This window comes from Rattus rattus, chromosome 11, assembly GCF_011064425.1.
Source record: "Rattus rattus isolate New Zealand chromosome 11, Rrattus_CSIRO_v1, whole genome shotgun sequence".
Taxonomy (NCBI): Eukaryota; Metazoa; Chordata; class Mammalia; order Rodentia; family Muridae; genus Rattus; species Rattus rattus.
In genome coordinates this window covers 14,146,968-14,172,866 of record NC_046164.1, presented here as the reverse complement: position 1 = coordinate 14,172,866, position 25,899 = coordinate 14,146,968, and the positions used below count along the sequence as shown (strand labels likewise).

General features: G+C 45.6%; 1 protein-coding gene across 1 annotated transcript in view; it reads left to right on the top strand.

The window, feature by feature from the left end:
- The window catches only part of Sparcl1 (SPARC like 1), a 31,574-nt gene that overhangs the window by 1,170 nt on the left and 4,505 nt on the right, over positions 1-25,899 (top strand). Inside the window, exons 2-10 of the mRNA XM_032916154.1 lie at positions 13,593-13,657; positions 16,519-16,641; positions 17,018-17,971; positions 19,711-19,780; positions 20,468-20,586; positions 21,629-21,749; positions 22,771-22,907; positions 24,069-24,217; positions 24,767-24,915. Coding sequence (XP_032772045.1) covers positions 13,604-13,657; positions 16,519-16,641; positions 17,018-17,971; positions 19,711-19,780; positions 20,468-20,586; positions 21,629-21,749; positions 22,771-22,907; positions 24,069-24,217; positions 24,767-24,915 — 1,876 coding nt within the window. The 5' untranslated portion in view covers positions 13,593-13,603. The remainder of the gene's footprint in view (positions 1-13,592; positions 13,658-16,518; positions 16,642-17,017; positions 17,972-19,710; positions 19,781-20,467; positions 20,587-21,628; positions 21,750-22,770; positions 22,908-24,068; positions 24,218-24,766; positions 24,916-25,899) is intronic.

The window sequence follows — 25,899 nt, the reverse complement described above, 5'->3', positions numbered from 1 at the left end:
GGTGCCCCGGGAAGTCCTGCAGCACAGTCTCTTCTGCAGTGCCTTTTGTCTGCACAGAGGTTAAATGCGCCACCTTGACATTGCAGACTCCTCTGGGGCAGGCTCGAGCCACACTGAGTAGACATGTGACCACGGGGGGTGGGGGGGAGGATTATCCTCTCTTTTCTCCTAGATCTCAGGTTCTTCTGTTTTTAGTTTATAGCTCGCTCAGCTAAGTCTTTGTTTCTGACCGGTTTCCTTTGTTTTCTTAAAGACCTCCCTTTCTTAGGGAAGATTTAAAATTTGGATCATCTAGTGGAGTCCAGCCAGGTAGAGCAGTCTGTTTCCTCTGCTTGTCAATCACAGGACATGACTTCCCACATCTGGGGAAAGAATGTGTGTGTGGTTGGCAGATCGTGCCCCCACCCCCACTTTTTTTCGAAGAGTTTTTGTACAGCCATTGAGCGGTTAGAATACTGGGGTGTTTTCCTTGCCCTTCAGTGTTTCTCCAGCAGGCTGTGACGGCACAGACCCACAGTAAAATGACAGATAGTGGCGACCGATGAGGTGGAGCGTCTGGAGAACTCCAGAACGTCCCCTTCATTCTCTCTGGACTCATGTTCCTTCTCAGCTGACTTGCAGCCAGACACGGACATAGCCGATTTGGGTAGGTTTAGCATAATGTCCAAAACATATCAGATGACATAAACACCTTGTCAAAAGGCTTGAGGCGTGTCGGACTTTCTTATCATCCTGGAACAATCTTCAGTGGGTGGAAGCATAAAGCCATAAACCCAGGATGAGCGCTCACAGGTTTCCCAGGATGCCTTCTGCAGAAGCTCCAGTTGGGGGCCGTACCACCACCTAGCCGCAGCCTGCTTCTTTGTCGTGAACATCAAAGGATGCACAGAACTCTGGAAGAGAGTGGCTGCTTCAAAGACAGCCAATCTAATTAACATGATGAAACGGGCTCCAGTTCGTACATGACGACCATATATCTCTGACTTATGTTAGACTACGTAGATGTGGTTTGTATGCACAGTGTCACAAGAGATAGCTCAGGGGCTCTGGACAAACGACTTTGCCTTTTTGTGCCAAAAGAACCCTTTGTCATAATCATGAATCAGAATCGTAAAAACAATAGATACTGAAGAGATTGCATGGGAGGACTAACTGGAAAACAGATGAATGCCTAGTATATATTAATAATAGCAAATGTGAAAGTATTAGTCTGGCTTTATTTCACTGTTTAAACTCCGAAAGGGCATGGACTCTAGCCTCCCCCATGTACTTATATGGTCTGCTCTAACAATCTTCAGAAATCAGACTTAAGTCGCCAAGGCAGCATAGAGAGTGGACAAACATGGCTGCCGAGTCTGATACACCTGAGCACCAATCCCATCCCCATCCCCATCCCCATCCCCATCCCCATCCCCATCCCCATCCCCCATCCCATCTCCGTCCCCATCCCCCATCCACCCATTCCCCCCCTCACCCCCCCCATCCCCATCTCCATCCCCATCTCCATCCCCATCCCATCCACCCATCCCCACCCCTACCCCATCTCCATCCCTATCCCCATCCACCCATCCCCACCTCCTACCCCATCTCATCCCCATCCCCATCCCCATCCACCATCCTCATCCTCATCCTCATCCACCCATCCCACACCCTACCCATCTCCATCCCCCATTCCCCAACTCTACCCCCTACCCCATTCCCATCCCCCATCCACCCATCCCCACCCCCACCCCATCCCCATCTCCATCCCCCAGCCCCAGCCCCCACCCCCAACCCCATCTCCCAACCCTACCCCTTACCCCCATCCCTATCCCCCATCCACAACCCATCTCCCAACCTACCCCCTACCCATCCCCATCCCCTATCCACAACCCTGTCCCCCATCCCCCACCCCCTGACCCCACCCCTGCAAGCTGTGTGAGCTTGGCCAGTCACATCACACCTCAGGGCTCAGCTAACCATCTCTTAGGCAAATGATACCCACAGATGAGGTTGTTATAAGGATCAGATGCGGTATTTATTAAATACGAGTATGGCCCCACTGGACTCACCAAAAAATTTACCAACGACCGTTGGAAATCCCATATCCTAAGCTATCTATTATGAATTTGGGATGAGGCTTCTAGTACCAATATCAGGAAGGAAGAAGGAATTATTTCCTAAATTATCTTTTCTTTATTCAAAAAAAAACGTAAAAGAAACCATCATAGGACCTCAGCACAAGGTGTTTGTTAAGTCTCCCTGCTTTGTCATTTAGCAGCTTCTGCAATGGCCAAGTCTATCAGAAGGGAGTGCCCTAGGCGCCAGCGCTTCCTTCCGGAGGCTCAGAGGAGCCAGGCCAGTCTGCAGTGGGCCCTGCTGGAGGGGTCTCTTTGGACCAGGGGAAATGGCCCCAACACTTTCCTTTCAGATCTTTCTTGAAGGCAAGAATAGAGGTTTTGACTTGCTCTGGGGGGTGTTCTCTCTGTTGACAGGCATACAAAAAGGCTTTTTTTGGTGGTGGTTGTTGTGTTTTTTGTAAACCTCTCCCCTGTGTTCCTAGCATTGAGATGTCAGCTGCTTTTCCTGGCTGCATGAAGTAGGGGCTGCCTGTTGTCATAGCGATGAAAGGGTATAGAGGGAGTCCCGAGTCATGACCGGCTCTGTGAAACAGCCCTTTGCTGGCCTTAAAATGCTTCTGTGGGGATGAAGTCTCCAGTCCTGGCTTGTTTCTTTCCTATTATGCAACCAACTTGAGTGCAGCGGTAACTAAATGTTTCCTTTAAGGATTCGGTGACTAGGAGGCATTGAGCAAATAGCTAGAGCAGAAGCAACCTCCCCCGCAGGGAAAGGAGAAATGGCGGTCAGCCCGCTCGCTCTCACTTGCTGACACAGCGTTATCACACAGCATCTAACCTGCGAGTCAAAAGCCTCAGTTTCCCCTGTTGTTGACGAGGATGATAAAACAAATCCCGCTAAGCACCCACGCGGCACCTCATGCTCTTCATGAGGTCAGTGCTGACAGGGATGGCCCTTTTGAACTTGGAGCCTCCCAGAGAGTGAAACAGCCCCAGAGGAATCATCGCTCAATTGTGGACCAGTGAATCTGTAAAGAAAGAGGAAAGGGAATAATTATCGATGTAGGAGTTGATTGGGTTTGTTTGTTTGTTTGTTTTACATTTAAAGAGGAGACAAAGTCTTTTCTTGTCTTAGTACTACTTAAACAAAGATGTAAGACACTTTGTCTCCCCTGAAATGGTAACTTTCACAGCATCTGTTTCTCTGGAGACTTCTAGGTCAGGCAATTGCTTACGATGCTATTTTTATCTGATGCCTCAAGGCGCTGATGCAGTCACTGCCCCTCACCCAGTGAGATGCCGGGGAGGCAGCAAGGGACAGAACTGGCGCAGGACAGGGCTCCTCAGGCTGAGTGTGGAAAATGGCCATTAATCAAACCATCTCAGGAATGAAAGCTGCCAGTGCAAGCATAAGGTGACCTCGAGGAGGACAGGGCCACCTTCATTTTTCTGGTGCCTTTGGCTGAACTAAACGTACAAATGAGCGGTGTACGGTAATGCATCCTTAAGATTCCTAACTCGCTTCAGGGAGATTTTAAAGATTTTCTGTATTTTATTATCTCGCACTCCGTGGGTTCTGCGGAGAGCTTTCCCTGAGTCTGTCTGATCCACCCTGTAGCTGACTGACAGTGAGCTCCTCTATCCCGCCGTTAAGATTTACCTTTGAAAACCTGCTGACTCTGGGAGAGTAGCCCCAGGCACAAATTCTCATCTGCATTTTAATTACTCACCGCCTTGCCTCTTCCAGTGTTTGCTAAAGCTTATGTAAAGCCAGCTAAGTCTGCGACTGAGACTCCAGAACTGGTGTCATTTCAACGCCCGCAGTGATGAAGTCATGCCTTAAGCACAGTGATTAGATCTGCTATATTTCTTTTCTCGCCCATTTTTTTCAAGGTTTCGGGGAACGAAAGCAGGCAAAACTTGAGGCCACCTCAGATTGGTTTCCTGAACGGTCGGGCTTGTTGCTCAAAATGAAGTAATTCAGACCATGTGCTTTAGGGAGAGAGACTGCAGGAGCACTGACAATGAATCAGTCCGTTTATGCAGCATGGGTTTTGAGGGTAAATTTCACCCTGTGTCTGAGCACACGTTGTATATGATGGTAGCTGAGACTTGTGTTGCATTGGGTGAAGCATGTTTGTCCTCAGAGAATTTGATGGAGCTTACCCTCTACTCAAGGTTAAAAGTGGCTTCTCCCCGCTCCTCCCTCCCTGCCTCTGCCCCCTGAAGGCTAATCAGAGGTTAATTGTGTGTGGCGGGAGTAATCGTGAATGCCTTGTGCACAGACCTTAGATCTGGAAGCACCACAGCCTACAGTGACAGTTTAATGGACAATCAAACCATCGAAGAAAGAACAGAGAAGGAGATGCAGATCTTCAGTTTCCCACAATGCAGCACTTCGCCATTAAATATGGGGACTCCCCCTGATTTGGGTTGCAAGCCGGTGGCTTTCTGGTGCGATTCAAAGCCTTGATGGCCATCAGCCTTGTCTACCCCAACTGAAAGGAGATTCAGTTGGGGAAGACAGAGGTGTCTGTGGTCTGGGGAAAGTCTAACAATGTCACTCACTCCCAGAACTGCTCTCAGACGGTGATTCAGCAGAAAACTGGACACAGAAGAGCTTTGTGTGATCCTTCAGAGGATTTTAATGCCGAGCTGTAGACCTCTCCCTGGAGACTCATTAATACTTTAAAAGCCCCAGAGCGCCAGTGTTAACTCCAGATCAGGTAGCGGCATGCATTTGGTAGCTGAAACATGACTAAAGGATTTGCTCTGGCATAGGAAAGCCTGTGACTGTACTGTGAGACAAGGGGAGCCCTATGGGTCTGACTACCAAGGGCCTAAATAGCCATTTGTTTACTACCTAGCCCAGAAAGGAAATTTTTCATAGCGACAGTAACTACTAAAAATAGCGGCCTACAGGCTTCCTCTGATACAAACAACCTCAGCAGAGGATACCTGGCCTTATTTGGAAGTGTGGATGTACATGTTCCAGGAAATAAACCGTTAATAAGATGGGGGAAAGCAGAGAGAATACTCAAGGCAAGTGTCTCCCTGCTTTAGGGCCCCTGGTAGGTCTCTCTCAATGGCTGCCCATCGTGGAGACCAGATCCTGAAGGCAGTCTCCACGGTCAGGAAGGGAAGGGGCTCAGCTGTCTGTCGACTCAAGGCAAAATGAGGCCAATTAAGGCAGGAGGCCAAACTGTCAGCACCCAGGTTTCCACATAGCATGATGTGACCCGCAGAAAAGAGGAATCTTTCAGAGGTGAGAGTGACTGCAGTGACAGTGAGGGTCATGCTAAGAAGGCCTGAGTGCTGAGGTAGTCTAGAACTTAAGAAATAAAGTTTAATTTACTTTAAATGTATGTATGTTCTAAATTAATATGATGATTTAATTAATGTTCTTAAAAGTTATGCAAACTAGAAAGAAATTAATAGAAAAGTGTACTCTGCCGAACCCTTACTTGTAAATGTCTACAAAATGTTACAGAGACTGGAATGGAAAAGATTACAAGCACAGAAGAACTCAAAGTGAGCTGACTATTTAATCTGCATGGAGAGTTATGTTCTAGTGTGTGACAAACTTTAGACACCTCGCCCTCTAGGAGACAGACACTTCTAAACAGAGTTAGAGGTCAACCAAAGGCTTCCGTTAGGGGAAATGTCCCGTTCCATATCCTGGTCTTCAGTCTGGAGGACCCTTCTCTTGTTCCCATCGGCCAAAGCTAGACCTGCTCTCCCAGAGATGAGGGGCGGCTGTCCCAGGTAGAGCCTCTCCCTGTACCTTGCAGACCTATGCCTTGCAGACCTGTGCGTGCAGTCTCCAGGTCGGTCTGGATTTCCATCTGAAGAATAGGGCATTCCAGATCTATGGATTGCTTTCCCAAGCATGGAGCTTGAAGGAGCTGCTAAGAAATCTAATTACGACTTCCTTTCATGCTGAAACCCAATTACAGCCTCTCCCTCATTGAAAGGCAATCCTCTTAACACAAGAAGAGGCCAAACAGAGGGGCTGTGTGCTCATCCTTGTTACAATGGCATAACTCTCAGCACTGGTGACTCTGCAGAGAGGTTGCAAGGACCTTGGCTAGGATTGTCATGACCTATTTGCTATCCCTTTGCCCCTGAAGAGGAAAAAAAAAAACAATACATATGATACCAGGAATTTAAGGGAATTTTCTAAAGATCTATTAGCTATGACAAGGTAAATTTTGGGCTAGCATCTACTTCCTTCACACAACTTTTTGTTTGTTTGTTTGTTTGTTTGAGTTAAGCAAGATGGCTTTTCCAGAGCTAAAGAGATGCTCAGCCACTACAAGCTGCTCTTCCAGGGACCCTGAGTTCAGATGCTAATACCAACAGCTAGTGGCTCACAACTGACTGTGTGTAACTCCACCTCCCGGGATCCAACACTTTCTCTAACCTCAGCTTGCACTTAGACACGCAGACACAGAGAAAGACAAATACATCTGAGTGTTTTTAAAAGATGGCTTTCCCCTTGTTGAACCTGGAAGGCAAAGTTAAGTAAGTCAATAGAATAAGTTACCTAGGCCACATTCTGTTTGCGACCACACTATATGTTGCCACGCTATGTGCTAACACCGTAACAGCACCTCTCCGCTGGCAGATAGTGCGGAAACAGTTGATGTGGTCTGGAGAGCCGTCTCCCTGACTTCTTCAAACCCAGCCTAAGTGAGTGGAGACAAGTTTGTTTACAGAAATATGCATTTTATAAATATTTGAGATAAATATTTATAAATTGGGTAGAATAATGAAATTGTACATTCCATCGGAATCTCTGTCACACACTACAACCTAACTACTGGAACGCGTCCAGATTTGTAACTTTCAATGAGAAGAGTACGCAGATTTTTGGTTTGCCTACGAACATCCATCCCGCTTCTGGGTTTTAAACAAAAAGCGAATGGAACGCAGGTTGAGAAGTGCTGGCTTTTTATAATAGCATAAACTTTCCCCCAAGTAAAGTACCCTAACAGAATGCTACACACACACACACACACACACACACACACACACACACACGCATCCGCACGTGTGCACACAGGAACACGCACTCGCACAGGCGAGTGCAACGTAGGTCTAAAGTCAAAGCGGTGTTTCTGTATTGATCCAACTTGAGCTGCCAAGCTACGGACAGGAATTTTCCGGGAGGTCGTCCGATGTTCAGAGGCTGAAAAAAAATCACAAGAATTTACCTTCTTTATGGCAGTGGATGGTGTCACATGCCACCATGCTATGCTGTCACACTGGAGCCATTTGTACTTCCGAAGCAAGCCACTCCACCAACCTTTTATTGGCTACCAAAAACGACGTTGAGAGACCTCTCTCTGACTGAATGCAGCAGTCCGAGAGCATTCGGAAGAAGGAAAACCCAAGTGTCCGTCTTCCTTCCTTTCTTCCTACCCCAGCTCTACACCACTACATCTGAAGACCTTACACTGGAGTGAGGCATAATCGCTATGCAAAAACTTCTAATAATTTTCTAAAACATGGGGAGAATAAAACACTAGAAACCTGTTTAAAGCAAGGGAAAACGTCTAGACCTCAGTGCCACCAACCACGTTTATTCAGTAGTTTTCTAGACAGATGCAGGAGGGCTTCAATGACGTCTCCTTGTGATGGAAAGTCAAGAGAAGCTGCTGTTCTGTTATCGCTTGATTTTTTCTTTTTCTGGGCAAGAATGAATATATTACCCATGGCCTGAAGTCTAGCCGGTGTAGGTTTTGTTGTTCTTCCCACGAGGGACACAGGATGCCAGCATATGCTTCCGTTGTATCTGGCTCTGCCATTGTGTTTTTCTCAAGCCCTATGTGTTTGAAGGCTGACTGTGGTGAGGTCTGAGACTGGGTCACATTGAAGAAGAAATGTCTAACTTGCCCCACTGCAAAAAAGGGCTCTGGCATCTCACAAGCAAAACAGGGGTCCAAGTGTTAGCATTTTTTCTAAGCTCCGCCCCACAGTTACCTGGCAACAGCCAGGTGTTCCTGACTCACTGCTTGCCCCCCTCAGGCTCTCGCGCGTGCTCTCTCTCTCTCTCTCTCTCTCTCTCTCTCGCTCTCGCTCTCTCTCTCTCTGCTCTCTCGCTCTCTCTCTCTCTCTCTCTCTCTCTCTCTCATCTCTCTCTCTCTCTCTCTTTTCGCTGCTCTTTATCTCTCTCTCTCTCTCTCTCTCTCTCTCCCTCTCTCCTCCCTTTCTGCCTCCAACCCTCCCCCCTCCCCATGCCCTGCCAAGGCACCCTCCTTTTCCACACCTTACCATACATCCACCAAAATATATTCCCTCTCTCTTTATCTTTGTATAAACACAAAACCAGGAATCTATAGTCTGGTTCTTGAAGTTGATGGACACATTATTTTGTGTGTACTATGAAGCCAGAATTGTCATAAAAAAAGAAAGAAAGAAAGAAAGAAAGAAAGAAAGAAAGAAAGAAAGAAAGAAAGGAGGAGGAGGAGGAAGAAAGAAATATTCTCCAGTACACTATTAATTAACCAAAATACAATTATATTTACATTCAGCTGACTGTATTACTCTTGATTAGATAAAATTGTACGTGTCCTAGGACTAAGTGCAATGTGAAGGACCCTGGAATAAAAGTATACAGAACAAAACACGACAAAAGGAATGAGCTACACAGCACCTAAAGGGCCCAGGATGTGGCATCCCCTGGAACGTGAGGTCAGGAGATACTCAAACCCAGGACACCTGCATCTTTTAATCAAAGGTGGTTATCAATCAAAAACCCAGAGAGGAAATAATGGTTCCAGGCAAGAAAATCAAATTTGAGAACCCGAGAATATGATTATGAATATGATTATGAGCTTACCCAAGTGTGGGCTTTTAGGAACAGGGGACTAAAAACTAGGTTTGTAAATAACAGAGGAGGGAAACTTCTCTGAACCCAGATGAAAATGCTGTGAGAGAGCTGTCAGGGAGGGCCTTCAAGACTGAGCTCAGTCACCTGCAAACTGCAGACCCTGGCCTCATTTTCCTTTAGCTATAACTTTCAGGGCTCCCTGTTGGCTGAACCCATCAGGAACTGGATAAGGAAACCTGTTGAACCCAATCCTGTGGACCCCACACAGCTGAAGATGGGGGTTTGGGGGGAATCTCTTTCCAGAGTGGAAGGAAACTGTGAACAGTCACAACCCACGGTGTGCTAGCCTTCCTTGGGGAGAGCCCTCCTATGGCTTTCTCTCAAAAGGCAGAAATAAAACTACGGCCTCTACCCTTTACCCAAGAACTCCTCTAACTAGTTCCAGCGGCAACGCTCTTTAGAACTAGTTGCAACTGGGAGTGGTGAGCTAAGCTGCACCACTGGGTAAGCAACCGCTGTCTTCCTAAAGGTGTTGTCCTTCACCAGGCAACTTGAGACACTCCCACCATGTGCTGAGTCCTGGAGGGACTACTTGGAGTGCTTCCATTTCCCGCTCACACAGGAGCCAAGACCTCCTCAAAGCACACCACTATTCCCCAAAGGCGCCTGAGACCATGAGAATCAGGCTACTTGGAACTGTGTCTGGGTATTATTTGCTGTTTTTCTTAATCCTGAAAGAGAACTCCCCCAGTGAATAGGTCCTGGTCCATTCACACAGTTGAAAGCACTTGAAATGCCTCTTGACTAGAAGCGGACAACTGACTTCCTTAATGAAAGGGACAATTTCCACTGGGGCCAGCAGCTTGATTTCGTACTCATGGAGTTAAACTACTAAGAGAAATTCAAAGAGCAGTCAGAGGAGAAAGGCAGAACCGGGCATGTAGGGGGGAAAGAGATCTAAAGGTAGGAATCGGATATCTGATCACAGCAGGAGCCGGCCTGAAGGTGGGAGCTGCCCTGCTTTAAGCAACATGAGCACATCGCTGTATTATTAAGCCCCACTGTATCATTCTTGGTGTCGGGTGCAATGGGCCTCCAGAGGCGCCACGCTGAGTTGTGTGGGATTCATGTAGCCAGAGTTTGCGTACTGTATGGAGCCTTCTTTGTTAAAATAAAGGAAACACAATCAGGCTCTGAACTCCCTGTGGCTCACGCGCAGAAGAGGATTCTGAAACTTGAGTCTCTTGGTTTGTGACACGTCTGTCACTCAAGCATATAGTTAATGATAGATGGATATAGATAGATAGGTTGATAGATCAATAGATGATAGAGACATAGGTGGATAGATACATAGATAGATGGATAGATAGATGATTGATAGGTAGAGACATAGATGTATAGATAGATGATTGATAGAGACATAGACACTAGATGATAGATAGATAGATAGATAGATAGATAGATAGATAGATAGATAGATAGACAGACAGAGACATAGATGTATAGGTAGAAGATTGATAGAGACATAGACACTAGATGATAGATAGATAGATAGATAGATAGATAGATAGATAGATAGATAGATACAGAGACAGAGACAGAGTCATAGAGACATAGACAGATAGATGATTGATAGATGATAGATAGATGATTGATAGATAGATAGAGACAGAGACAGATAGATGGTTGATAGAGAGATAGATGATAGATAGAGAGAGATAGATAGATGATAGATAGATAAGAGATAATTTCAGATATTTACATCTAAAAGGATATGCAAAAATACTGTTGAGCAGTAAATAAAATGAAGACCCCCTGCATGCACAGAGAAAGGAGAATAGGACCAGTGCTGTAACCAAATCGACAAAGAATAAATACGACCAGAATGACTTCCCTAATTGCACTATGAGGTGGAGAAAGACAGAGGCATGCTAAAGGCCAATTCCTGAGGGGGAAAACACTGAGAACTGCTTTGCAGGTCCACAGCTCGTGGAGGGCAGGAATGAGACAGAGGGAGATTAGCATGTGGTGTGATAAGACGAGGAGTTCTGAGTGGGATGGCGAAGAGGTTTGCCAAAGTGCTCATTGCAGCCTTACCCTGAAAAGCCCGTGGGATCCTCCAAACATAATTAAAGTAATCCCTCAATAACACGGCCCAGAGTGAGAGAAGGGAGCCGTGAGGATGCCCATGCAAAGCGCCTGTTGGGGGAGATAAGATTTCCATGACCAGAATGGGTACACTGGCAAAACAGCACAGGAGCAAAGTGAAGTGTTGGCACAGTTCTCCTCGGTGGGCAGCGCTGAGGAATGGAGGTGAGGTCACAGGTAGAGTACCTGAGGGGCACACAGGGAGAGCTCTGGCCTGCAGAAGTAGCTACTGTTAAAAGTGTGAAATGAAGGCACTTTTTCAATGAAATTGCACTTTAGGAAGCACTAAGAGACTCAATTTCTATTTCAGTCATCTATTGCAGAATACCACAGCAACCCAAACAGTAGCCCTTGTAACGTCTCTAGAGTTTATGGATCAGGAATCTGATCCGATGAGAGTGTCACTCCTGTGTCAGCGAGCTTTACCAAGGACACGTGAAAACCCGAGATCATCAGGAGTGGCAAACGGTGTCTTCAATGGCTTCACGTCCTCTGACGTATGGCTCGGGGCTCCAGAAACAAATCTTCCAAAAGATAAAGATTAAAATTCTGAGACGTTTGGAACATGGCTGCCAACGTGGTCGCTTCATCAGGCAAGTCGCCGACTTGCTGACAGCCCAGGTTTGAGGACAGAAATAAGACTGCGTTCGATAAGAAGAGCAGCAAAGACTTTACCAACTCCTCACCATAGTGTCCCTAACGTAGAGAAACGTGAGAAATGGTCTCCAGACGGCTAAACAGCATCTCTTGGGATACAGCGGGTATCTGTGCAGCTTTGACATCCTAGTAGGAAATCTCTTTCTGCTGCCGAATGCCTCATCTGAATACGGTGCATATTGAGTAGCCAGTGGCAGAATTCTAGACGTTCCAGATGCTCAATGCTGGGTTTCCCTAGAAAAGCCTTACCCATAGCATGAGTCTAGCTGCCACCCTTAAAAGTTTCAGCTTAAGTCCTCTGTCTGGGAAGAGGCATCCTCTTCTGTACCAGAGAAAAAGGCTCCCTACCTCCCTCCAACTTCAGCCTCCCTGGGTTTACGTCGATAAACACTGGTGTGTAGGAAAGGCCATGAGAATACGCAGTGTCAAAAGGATTTTAAATCTGTGCACTATTCATGGCCAGAGTTACTAAGCTGTTTTCTGCCTTGGAGTGTTTCAAGAAACAGACAACTTCTCACTTCCTGTCACAGATGTGGGGAGTCCCAGATGGCTAGAGGTTCCCATTCGGATCTCATGGGAAAGTCTAATTCTTTCCCTGTTTTGTAGATGAAGAAATGTCTTGAGCAAGGCCTTTGGGTTGTTGGAAGGTAGTTCCTGCCTGCAGTTCAGATCTCTCTGCCCAGTGCTCTTTCCAATGTCCTGCTTTGAGCAGGCTGGTAGACCTGGAGGAGAACATTGTCTTACCCACACAGAAAAAAATAGAGTCATCGAGTGTAATTCCACACGCAAAATCATGTCTCTCTCTGCATCTCTCATCTAGAGTTTCATCTGGGTCTTTCTAAAAACGAAGTCTGCATTTGTAGAAACAGCACACCAAGTCTAAATGTCTCAAAGGATTTTTACACTTATCCCAGAATAAATGGTATTCATCAGACAGAGCAAGGACATAGCGGTTTTCATCTTCAAAGTACACTGCAAGCATCAGAAAATTAAGCCTCCTGAGTCTTCAGGCTGGCAGTTGTTCTCAAAGCATCTCGTGTTTCCTAGTATGGCCGCCTGCTTCTTCATACAAATCAGCACATTCAAATCAGAACCTACAGACCATGAAATTGTTCCCCTCAGTGTGAGATAAACACAGTGCCCTTGGCGAGTCAGCATGCCCTTACCTTAAGGGCAAGGAACACACAAGAACCCTCTCCCATTTTTTAATAAGAGACAAGCAAGTATTTACCAATGGCTTACTGGTCGTGTGTCATCTTCCATAGTTTTTATATCATATTAAAAATCACTTTTTGAAATAAAGAAAAAGGATACTGCCTTTTACAATGATTCTTTACAATTAGTGCTCACTGAGAGAATCAAGGATTTTTGAACTATCATCAGTCATCAGACATCTTCTGTGTCCCCTCTAAATTTAGTATGTACTCTAAATTTATCTTATTTTTGCTCTTGATTCCATAAATGAAACATTGTCATTTAAATGTAATACATTTTTGCATGTATTACAATGTTTCTACGCCTTCCTCTTGGGTGTCCCCCTTCCCCTGGGAAAATATTTACTTTCGATACAATAGTCAAAACATACTTCAGAGAAAAGATTGTCTGGGGGTTATGAAGTGTATGGGGTTACCATTGGTTCCCTAATAAAACACTACACTTGGAGAAGAGCTGGAGGTCTCCATTTTCTCATTGTACAGGGAAACATGAAGGGTCAGTTTTTATGGGGATAAAATGAGGTAAGAACGGAATTAAATTTGCCCTTTCAGGTGCCTGAGACTACTAGAATGATAGTCACTTCCAGAGCGGACAATGCCCAACTAGCACTTGTGAAATTATCTGTGAATCTTCCTGAAGGAAACCTCCACAGTCACTGACGCTGTCTTCTTCCTTTGCAGGTCTAGCCAGCATGAAGACCGTGCTTCTCCTCCTGTTTGCCTTGGGGATCGCTGCTGCAGTCCCGGTAAAGCTCCTCTCTTCTGTGTTATGTCTCTCCCTCTCTGTCTGAGTTTGGGAGATGCTGAATCAGGAGGCTCCAAAAAGACCCAGTCCCAAACACACACACACAAATAGTTCTTTTAGGATGGCTTTGGATTCTTTTCCATTCCAATCTCGATTGCCCAAGAAGTAAATGTATAAATTTAAAAAAAATCAAAATAATATACTTTAAAAATATTTTTCCAATTAGGTAAAATAAATATGCAGCAGAAAATACCGACTGTCATTTTATTAGACAGAGTGTACCCCAAGCAAACAGCCAGGGAGAAACAAATTAACTTACGGATCTGTGGGAAAATAAAGAATTTAACATGTGTCACACAGCCATTCTCCTCCAGCATTTTCTCCAAGATCAAATGCATGCTATCTGATTTCTCAGACTGAGACTCTCTCCTGATCATCTATAACAATAAAAAACAGGGATCGGAGTACTAGGACAATATAAATGCTGTGGTGGTAATCATAGAAAGGCTGCTACCTTATCCCTGGGCTGTCTGAGAAAGTGCGCTCCCAGTAGGTGTGACTAGAGCGTCCTGTAGTTCATGGTCAGGCACACTGGCCCCACCACGGTCAACAAGCAGGAAACCTGCTGCACCTAAGTCATTCCCGTGGGGACCGTGTCTCAGCCTGAGCACCGTAGGAAGGTTTCCTTTTAAAGCACATCCTTGTGACCGTTTCTGATGTCCCACAGATGGCCTGTGTCATCTTTCATTTGTCTGTTTTTCTTCACCCAATGGAAGAGCCAACCTCCTCTAAATAGGAATTTCTTGTGTAAAATTTTGTCCTTGGGCTCCCCCCCCCCCCCGATGCTGAGGACCGAACCCAGGGCCTTGCGCTTGCTAGGCAAGCGCTCTACCACTGAGCTAAATCCCCAACCCCTGTCCTTGGGTTTTAGAAGAACGGGAGCTGGTTTCTGACAGCTGTATCAGCAAAAACAAGTCCCATCCCACCCTGATCGAGCAGTTCAACGATAGAAAGAATTTATGACAGATGCTAAGAATCCATGCTTAACTCATGTGGAGTAGTCAGTCCCGTTGAATTTACAAACAGAACTCTGAAGTCAGAAATATGGGACACACTAACATAGAGCAGAGTTTACCACAGAATCGTCGGTTTTTCTCCCGAAAATATGTTTTCCCTTTGGAGCGGTCATGGATTCGTCTTTGTAAACAGACACCAAGAGTCTTTGAACCAAATGTTTGGTGACACGCCCACACGTAGACACAAGCCAGATGTTTCCTTTCCGGGACAATTTATTATAAGCAGACCCAGCCAGAGGCTGAGAAGCGAAGTAACTTCACAAGCCTGGCCAGTTTAAACTCTCTGTAGGGTTTTCCAAGCCTGCTTGAATCCTTCAGCCACTCAGTTTCTGCCTGGCTGGGAGATTCCAAGCAGACTCTCCAGAGGCCATGAGTAATATAGACGTGACCATGATAATGAAATAGATTTCAATCGCCGGAAACTTCTGAAAGAAATGAGCTGCCTGCCGTACTAGTGTGCACTTCTTGGGGCTAGGAGGAACATGGAGGTTCAGGGGAGAGGTGGGTGTGCATTCAACAACAAGCCTAACCTCTCCGCTACCTCCACTGTCTCCCAGGACACTCTGAGGATGAGAGGACTTACCAAAACACCCTTCAGGCTTCTTTCAAAACATTTTCGGTGTTATTCCTCTTAGCTGAGAACCAGGTGGGATGCAAAAGGGCAGCCAAATCCTCACAGATCCTGCACCCACTGGCTCTCTTCCTAGACCTCAGATCGCTGCCTGGGACACTGACAGCGCATGCGTGCTACCATCGCGGACCAGTACTATCGGGGAGTCATTCTAACTCCCTGAGCTGTACAAAATAGTTTACATGCTCACTCTGTGTGTTTCTGCACACCTCGCCAGTGCTGATACAAGCCAGCCACTTGTGGAGCCCCAAAAGAGACTAACAAGCAGTCAAGGCTTGAAGGGAGATTTCCGGGTCTAGATCCTCGGCTTCCCCGTGGGGCTTCACTGCCCAGCTCTTCCCTGATGGGAATCTTGAGGGAAGCCATTGTTCTTCGAAGCCAGACTCCACCGCTGCTGTTCCCTAACAGGCTCCACGCCCCGTCCCACACAATCTTTAAGTTAGTTCTAAATTAAATCGCTTTTTAGTCAAAGATTTCCTGGAGCATGTTGAAACCAGCGGGGCTCAGAAAAATAAGTAAGCAATTTAGCAAAACTCGTACAATCTTTTCTGCTAATTATCCATGAGAACTTAAAAAGCAGTCAAGGGGCTGGACAGCGCTATTTTGCTTTTCTTCAACTGTGTGTTAAATAACATTCTTCAAGATTATAAAATATAACTGTTTTGGTCAACGTTTGAAAATTCCAAAGCTTGGGCTGGAGAGATGGCTCAGTGGTTAAGAGCACTGACTGCTCTTCCAGAGGTCCTGAGTTCAAATCCCAGCAACCACATGGTGGCTCACAACCATCTGTAACGGGATACAATGCCCTCTTCTGGTGTGTCCGAAGACAGTTACAGTGTACTTATATATAATAAATAAATCTTTAAAAAAAAAAAAAAGAAAGAAAATTCCAAAACTCAAGGATGATCGGTTATTGAAATATTTTTCAGCCAGTCTTTATGTATATAGCCTTTCATAAATTTGAATATATATATATATATATAAACAGTATGTTTCAGGCATTTGCTTGTAGACTAGAAAATTCTAGAGAATACCATCTGTTAGTGTTATCAGTAAAAATCCCAGTACTGGTAATAATGACAAGAACAACACAGTGGTTTTTTTTTTTTCAGTAGGTACCTATATATTAGTAACATAAAGTCTTCACTTTTTCAGACAACGATTCTCTCTGATCATTCCAACCCAACTTCCGCAACACTGCCGACACTGGAAGACGCTACAGTCCCCATTGTCCCGGCTGAAGCTGCAGCAGACATAGAAAAGCACCCCAACGATAAGGTAAAAATAATCATTACATTAATGTCATCATGCTTTTCATTTTCCCTGAGAGTTCAGTATCAGGGCATGCTTACAAGTTTAACAGTTTCATTTCTGTTTAATCTTATAAGTACAATAATCATACAAACTATCTGCAAACACTAGAAGTTATGGTGACTAGTACTATACCCCCTGCAGTGAAGGGCTACACACCCATTTCATTTTACAAAATTCAGATGCAGACTAAACCTGTGCCCTAGAGTGGAAAGAATAACACGAATATGTTCACAAGCTAACTCTGAAGAGACAGTAGGAGGAATGTTTAATGCTAGCTTCGTAGTGGTAAATAAGAATACCATGTCATATGTTTCAAAACACAAACTTTTGTTCATTTAAGGCTGAAAAACCTTCAGCACTGAACTCAGAAGAGGAAACCCATGAACAGTCGACAGAGCAGGACAAAACCTACAGCTTCGAGGTGGACCTGAAGGATGAGGAGGATGGGGATGGGGATTTAAGTGTAGATCCGACGGAAAGAACGCTGGATCTACAGGAAGGGACAAGCGAACCGCAGCAGAAAAGGCTCCCGGAGAACGCCGATTTCCCTGCTACTGTGTCCACTCCCTTTGTGGATTCTGACCAACGTGCAAATATCACAAAGGGAGAGGAGAGTCAGGAGCAACCTGTAAGTGACTCGAACCAGCAACAGGACGAGAGCGGCAAGCAGACCCAAGACTCGATGACTGAAGAAAGCCACAAACAAGATCCGGGTATTCCCAATGAAGAAAAGGAAGAAGAGGAAGATCCAGAAGACGTTGGTGCACCCAGTGATAACCAAGAGGAAGAAAAAGAACCACCCGAGGAGCAGCCTACCAGCAAGTGGGAAGGAAACGGAGACCAATCTGAACACATCTTAGAAGAGTCCAGTCAGCCAACTCAGATAAGCAAGACAAAGAATGATTTCGAGCAAGGAAACCAAGGGCAAGAGGGTGACTCTAATGCAGAAGGGGAGGACAAGGCAGCAGGCAGCAAGGAACACCTTCCGCATACGGAGTGGCAGGGCCAAGAAGGGAGAGCTGGCCTTGACGCTATTGGCAACCGGAAGGACACAGATGAAGAAAAGGCTGTTTCCACGGAACCTACCGATGCTGCCGTCGTGCCTAGGAACCACGGAGCCAGTGATAATGGGGGCGGGGATGACTCTAAGCGTGGTGCAAGCGATGACTACTTCATCCCCAGCCAGGAATTCCTAGAGGCCGAAAGAATGCATTCCCTCTCCTATTACCTCAAATACGGAGAGGAGACGACGGACGAGAGCGAGAACCGAAGTGAGGCTGGAGACAACCAAGGGGTGAGCTTATTTACGCTGACGCTTGTCCAATCAGTTAAGCGAGAATAATCGCAGCTGCTCCGCACATTCCCGCGCCCTGTTGTGGGCGTTTGTAGCGGTGCATTACTAAAATACAGGGCAGTCTGGGTATCCCTCATCTGACCTGACTGTCACCAAAAGAGTTGCGATTGCTTTTTTTTTTTTTTTTTTTTTTAATTTGGAAACTGCATATAGATGGCAAGATATCTGGCAAATTGAATCCATGTTTAAGCACAAAATTTATGCATTTTACACACTGCGCATGTAGATAACTTAAGTGTAATTTTACATTATTTTCTTATGTGTCTCTTTGAACTGTGACCTGTTGCCCGAGGTCACGTGTCAAGTCTCTACTTTTGTGACCCTGTCAGCACTCAAACAGTAGTTGGATTTTGGAGAATTACATATTTAAAGCACTCAGATTACGGATTCTCGCCTTGAAATATACATATATATACACATATATATTTATATATGTATATATATATTTATATATTCTGCCTGTCTCCATCATTAGACTGAAAACATGTTTTATTTGGCCTCCCATTAGAAGCTGACCTTGAGTTTGAGTGACAGTTAGAAATGTAAACATTACATAGGGAAGGAAAAGAACCTAACAACAATACCCTCATTGAATTCATAAAATAGCAAACAAACAAAAACCTTTCAAGGATTATTATGTTTGGGAGGATGGGAGCTGGCACACTTATTTTGTCTGGTCCTTGCTGGAGAGGTAATAATTCCCCTACACATTCAGTCCATCCTTTGAACAGGTCAGGCAGATATCTGTGGTTGAGGGCTCTCAGAAATGTAGATAGTAGAATTTAAAATCCCTGGAGCTACCTGGTGGTGACACACACCTTTGATCCCAACACTCCAGAGGGGGAGGCAGGTGGATCTCTGAGTTCAAGGCCAGCCTGGGATACAGAGTGAGTTTCAGGACTCAGATAAATGCTGACTCTGAAATAAATGAGTGAAACAAACACACAAGTAACTCCGTCCCTGGAGCTGGCTGGAAATGTTGACAGACCTGAAGAATGAGGCTGGCATCACGCTGATCCTGCAGAGCCACTGTGTCTGTCAGAACACCCCCAACAGAACCAGAGAGCCAGCAGTATTTGTAAAATTAAAGTACTGCTCTATTACACAAACACATGCCCAGGTGAAAACCCAGAGATTGCAGAAGGGAGAACGCAGGATTCTGCTTTGATTTGGTGGTTTAATCACCTTGGGCTTTCCGGCAGCTTCCTAGCAGTACCCCACAGAAACTGACCCTGTTTGGTGTGGCAGGCAGCCTAAGTCCTCAGACCTGTCCTGCCATTCTAAGGTACAAAGTTTCAAAACGTGCTGAGAAAGTTTACCAGCACCTCCACATAGGTGACTGATGGACCCCCATTCTCAGGACAGAATCCCAAGTAATGTTACGGGGACAGTGCTTTCCCAACTGTGAAGGGGAGGTCCTACCTCACATGGGGTGACTCTTGCTCTCCAAGGGTTGCTGTCCTGCTCCGCAGTTGCAAGGGTTTCCCAACTCAGATCTGAGCATTCACGGTTCTACAGAGCTATGCAAAACCCTGTGGAGGTATGCCCAACCCTGTGAAGGTAGGCAGCTCTGAAGAGGTATGCACCGCTCTTCGGAGGTATGCACACTGCACAGTAAGACAGAAGCACATTACTGTTCTCTTGGTAGCCCTGAAAGTCTGCTCTTGTTCTTTTCAAAGGCCAAGAAAGCTGAGAGCTCACCAAATGCTGAACCGTCCGATGAGGGCAACTCAAGGGGGCACAGTGCTGGTGAGTGGATGCTGTATGAGCTGCAGCTGGTCCAGGAGGGATGGCATCTATCATTTGGTTAGCAGCCCTTCCATTATGACCCAGAAATCCACCTCCTCAAGGAAATAGTTCATAAAGTGTTGGTATTTCTAATGTGTGCTTGATAAACTGTGGGTCAACATGCTTACAAACAGAAAGACCTGTTGAGATTGTACACAAAGCTATCTGTAACACACACACACACACACACACACACATACACACACACACACACACACTCCACCCTGCTTTCAATTCTGAGAAGGATTGATTCTGCTGCTTATTCTCAAACCCTCAAACCCATCCTTCCCCCAACCACGAACATCTTTAATTTCAACAAAATTAAAATCTCCTGGCTTAGCCTCAGACCTCTCTGCACCTTGTTTTCTACACGTGAGATTCCGAGGGTCTTAGGCAAGCCAAGAAAAGCTAGGGTCCTCTTCCAGCTCCAATCCAGTCTGTTGTAAGACGATATCTAAACTCTTGTGCACAAGTCTGATTCCAGAGAGTCCGTCTGCAGATTAGCACATCAACTAAAGTGGTTCCCAGCATCTTCCTGCTCTCACGTTTTCAGGGATCTGACTTCCTGTCTCATTAGCTAAAATGAAGATGACCATCTGATTGACTTCCTATTTAATACACAATTCCCTTTCCAATTTTTCCCGTTAGATTCTTGCATGAACTTCCAGTGTAAAAGGGGACACACTTGCAAAACTGATCAACACGGAAAACCCCACTGTATTTGCCAAGATCCAGAGACGTGTCCCCCTGCAAAAATCCTCGATCAAGTAAGTATTCTAAAGAATAGTCCCCAAGATACACCAAAACACTTGAGTTTCTTGAGTGGAAATAGTTTGCAATTGAATCTATTTCATGAGTAGGGGCACAGGTTATTTAATATTTGAAGAAATATTGAGTGGGAACAGACACCTCGGAAATCAAAGTATTTGAACTGTGCCATGAAAAATTAATAGTGGGGTTGAGGAGATGGCCCAGTCTTCTAGGTAGGTCTAAGGATGGGAGTTGGGAATCCCCAGTACCCACATAACTGCTAGGTGGCAGTGGTAACCCTGGGACACTCAGAATGCAGAGATGGGGCTCCCTGGAGCCAGATGACTGAGAAGACGAGTGGTAGGGATGAGCTCTGGGTTCAACTGAGAGAGTCTGCCTCAGCCAATAAGGCGAGGAGAGATCAAAGAGAACACCCAGCATCAGCCTAAGCCCCGCCCATCTTCAGCTAAGGCTCTCCCAACACCAACCTAAGACAGACAGACACACACACACACACACACACACACACACACACACACACACACACTGCCATGCATGTATGTGCATCTTCCGAGGGTTCATACGGAAATACAGAGTCTAGTGTGTGCATTACACCCATAGCACATAAAATATTTATATATATATATATATATATTTGTTTTGGTTCTTTTTTTCGGAGCTGGGGACCGAACCCAGGGCCTTGCGCTTCCTAGGCAAGCGCTCTACCACTGAGCTAAATCCCCAACCCCAAAATATTTATATTTTGATTTCAAAAGATGGTGCCAGCATTTGAGGAGGAGAAATTTTGAATTCCTTCTATCCTCGGGACACTCACAACTACAGTTCTATGGAGACAGATCTATCTGGAGCTAAGTTACCACCACTGGCTTAACCTTAGTAGATAATTTTTACGGTGCTGAATTAGAGAGTTGCTAATTGGGTGGAGTCTACCAGAGCTCGCCTTTGGCATAGCACAGTACCGGGTATTCTGTGAGTTCCAGGGAGGTGTTCTCCAGTGAGTATCTGGTTCCTTCACTGCTCCTTGCTTTCCTTGCCTAGGCTTGTGGCACTGACAACCAGACCTACGCCAGCTCCTGTCACCTGTTTGCTACCAAGTGCATGCTGGAAGGGACCAAAAAGGGACACCAGCTGCAGCTGGATTACTTTGGAGCTTGCAAATGTAAGACACTGACTACCACCGTCAAACATCATTTGTGGGTGGATTTGGGGTGATTTTTGTGCCTCTCTGAAGTCTACATATACTGATCAAAAAAAAAAAAAAGTTTATATAGTTATGAGAGAAGTCTGAAACTAAGACCGAGTCAGGAGTTCCCAGGTCCTGATCATAGGAGACTCTGATTCCATGAGACCACAATGGAAACATAGTTTCGTTTTACTATTTGTTTCCTCAAGACACCGAGGCAATTCCAATCCTCCCCACCCCACCCAGGTCAGAGGCACCATTGTAATAAGCACGTATAGACAAGAAAGATGGGGGTTTTCTGAATACTTCCTCCCAATTTAACCTCTTGGTCGAGAACTGTGTTGCAGTAAGTTCTTCCAGAAGTTGTTTAACACCATCTTCCAAGATTTTCTCAGTTGTGTCTGACTCCCCTTGGCTCTTCCACAGCCCGCTCATGTTTCTGCTTCTCCTCAGTTTCTACACACACAAGATTAAGTCCCCTGGGCCCCTTCGATGTTAAGTGTGAGCCTCTGACTTGCTCTGTCCACTAATGTGGACAGATTCATCTATGTACATTCTAAGCAAAAGCCCATGGAAGCTGGTATGTTACTCTGCGGTCTCTCAGCTTGTCACCACACACTCTAAAGCCTTGAGTTGAGGTAGTAGCCACAGTGTTGAGGCCCAGGATAAGCGTGATGAAATGAGCCCTCTTGACGGCTGGTACAGACTTGGGTGGTCTGGGAACAGGCATGGGCCTCTTTAAATGTGGAGATGTAGCGTGATTTGCTAAAGGAGCTGAGCCCAACGTTATCTTCTGGGGCTCATCAACCTCCATTTCTAAATTCCTGGTCCTTGATCTTACAGCAGTGGCCCTCAGTCCTTTACTGCATGTCAAGATTATTTAGAGAACTCTTAAAACATCCGGATATGGAGGCACAAAAAATACCCAACAACTGGAGGCAGGCAAGGAGCTTCCTGTGACGTGTTATTTGAAGTACGTCTTTTCTGCTTACCACAGCTATTCCTGCTTGTACGGACTTCGAAGTGGCTCAGTTTCCGCTGCGGATGAGAGACTGGCTCAAAAACATCCTCATGCAGCTTTACGAACCAAACCCAAAACATGGCGGCTACCTAAATGAAAAGCAAAGAAGCAAAGTAAGCCACCCGCGCACGCGCAGTCTGCTGCCGGAAGTGTCTTTTCTCAGGACCTGAGTGGGGAAGGGCGTGGTAGGAGGGTCGCACAGCAGAGAAGCCTTCCCTGCTTTTCTGCATCTGGTTAGCCAGCACGCATTAACATTGTGCAGTGGTCACCTTTCAGGTCACTGCCTTCATGATATGGCCAAAATGCCCACGTTCCACTCAGTGTCCTGGAAATTGTCCCTTTAGTTGTGTCTACAGAAGGCGGCGATGGGGAGAAGCTAACAAATTCAGCATTCACGTGTTCAGTTTTCCATGACTGGAACAAATACTGGAAATAACACAACTTAAAGAAAGGTTCCTTGGCTCACTGCTTTTGGAGTTCTAGTCTGTGACTGAGATTAGCTGTGTTGCTTTGGGCCTTTGATGTGGCGGTATCTTGTGGCCAGGAACATGTATTCACTTCATGGTGGACCAGAGAGCAAACGAAAAAGAGGTGCTGGGCTCCCCAGGTCCCCATCAAGGGCGTGCTCCCATATGACCAGGAAACGTCCAACTAGGTCCTATCTCTGAATGGTTCTACCACCTCCATGGTAATGCCGTGTGTTGGGGACTAAGCCTTTGGGGTTTTAGTCATGGGCCTTTGGGGGACATTGTTTTCTCAGTCCCAACATGTTTAAATCTAGCATTTCTGCCCTCATAAGCCAGATACAAATTCTGCTATAAAGAGAATTAATTGCTCATTGTGTTAGCAACAGGTTAAGGGTTAAAAGTGTAGTAATTGACTCCAGAAGTTTCGAGGGAAGATTCATTCATCAGGTAGTTATTGAATACATCCTAGATGCCAGAAGTGACCTAAGTAATGGAGATACAGGAATGGACACATAAAATTTCCACCTTAAGACACTTACATTCAAAGTGAAAGGACAGATTACCATAAGAAAATAAGTTCCTCTGTGTACACTGTCCAGCAACAAACTGAAATTTTATTCTGCTGAGTTATTCTAAAACAAAAATAAAGGCAGGCTGGCTGTATTAATTAAAATCCATTTTATCTGAACCAGGCTTCATGCCCTGGGAAGGTTTTCCACTGTCTGTTACCCTTCAAGTAAGATTGACAGGTGACAGTCCTATGACAGTCACCTGGCGTCTGACGACCTTCTCCCATCTAAATCTCAGGTCAAGAAAATTTACCTGGATGAAAAGAGACTCTTGGCTGGAGACCACCCCATTGAACTTCTCTTGAGGGACTTTAAGAAAAACTACCACATGTATGTGTATCCTGTGCACTGGCAGTTTAACGAATTGGATCAGCATCCTGCGGACAGGTAAAACCCCGAACATTTTCTGGTGTGATGGTATCTATGTGAAACGGAACTTGAGACCCAGTTGGGAACGTTCCCAGCTTCATTTTCAAATACTAAATATAAACCACCGTGTTAGGAATCTAATTAAAAATCACCTAGAAAATAATTGAACATGGCGACAGCACAGCTCCCGAATTACCATACTGAGTTTCCTTATTCAATCTCTGCGTTTCTCACAGAGATGCCTTCAGTTCTCATTCTTGAACTAAATCCCCAATATAATCATCTATCAGCCCAACTTGAGTCAAGTGCCACTTCTAGGACAACCCAGGCTAGCCAGGAAGTGAGAGACAGCTCACACAAGCACAACTTCCGGGTGCGCATTCAGAGACTGGGATTGGAGGATTCTCAGTGAAGGGGCGAGTCTCCGGCGCCGCAACCTGTTCTCGCCTGTAGCTTTTCGACTGGCATACACAGTGACCTTGTAGAAGGAAATGATCTCGGTGACCGAGACTTAAGTCCTCATGCACAAGCCATTCAGTTAGCTGACTTGTCATTGTCCTCTTGCAGGATCTTGACACATTCTGAACTTGCGCCTCTGCGAGCTTCCCTGGTGCCCATGGAGCACTGCATAACGCGCTTCTTTGAGGAGTGTGACCCCAACAAGGACAAGCATATCACCTTGAAGGAATGGGGCCACTGCTTTGGAATTAAAGAAGGTAAGTTCATTATCAAAGAACAATGTCTTCTTCTCAGATAAACACTCAGATAAACAGTGACCTAACATGTAAGGGGTGTGTGTGTGTGTGTGTGTGTGTGTGTGTGTGTGTGTGTGTGTGTGTGTATGTTCATGTATTGGGGTGCATATGTGTATACATGCACATGGAGGTAGAAAACCTCAGTTGCCTTTCCTCCGGTGCTGTCTACCTTTTTCTGTTTTTTTGTTTGTTTGTTTGTTTTCATTTTTTAAGGCAAAGTCTCTTGTTGGCCTGGAATAGCTGGCCAGTAAGCCCTAGAGATTCACTACTTTCTTCCCAGTGCTGATATTACAAGCAGGCACCACCACATCGGCTTTTTTTATGTGGGTTCTGGAAACCAAACTCAGATCTCCAGGTTTGCCGAGCAGGCACCTTACCCAGTGAACTAGGTCAAGCAGCCACCTCAAGGTCATGTCTCACTGCCTTGGTGCATAGCAAAAATGAGTATCCACGAGGAAGCCAGCAGTTAAGCCTAAGAGAGCCACTCAAAACCAGAGATCTGTGCTGAATCTCAGAAGGAAAGACTGTACATCTTCGTTAGCCTGAGGCTAGGACAAACATCTCAAAGTCATAGGAGGATAAAATAGCAAGCTTCTCACAGGGGAAAGTTACCACCAATACCTTGGAATCCAGAACCCACCAACTCAACACAGACTCTCACATCACAGGCACTACCTAGGGGTTATTCTCGAGTGGCCGATGGCTGCATCTTCAGAAACAGGTGAAGGCGAAGATGGGTTTTTATTGCCCTTACAATAGCAAATTTAAATTTACACATTGTTGGACTGCATTGTATCTCAATCTACATCCTTTCCTTTTCTTACTTAGTTGACGTTGATGAGTCAAAATACTTTTGGTAATCAGCTATGAGATATGCCCCAACTGTGTGCATTGAAACTGTTCATAGAATGCAAGTCAACAGTGAACATGGGAGAGAAAAAGACA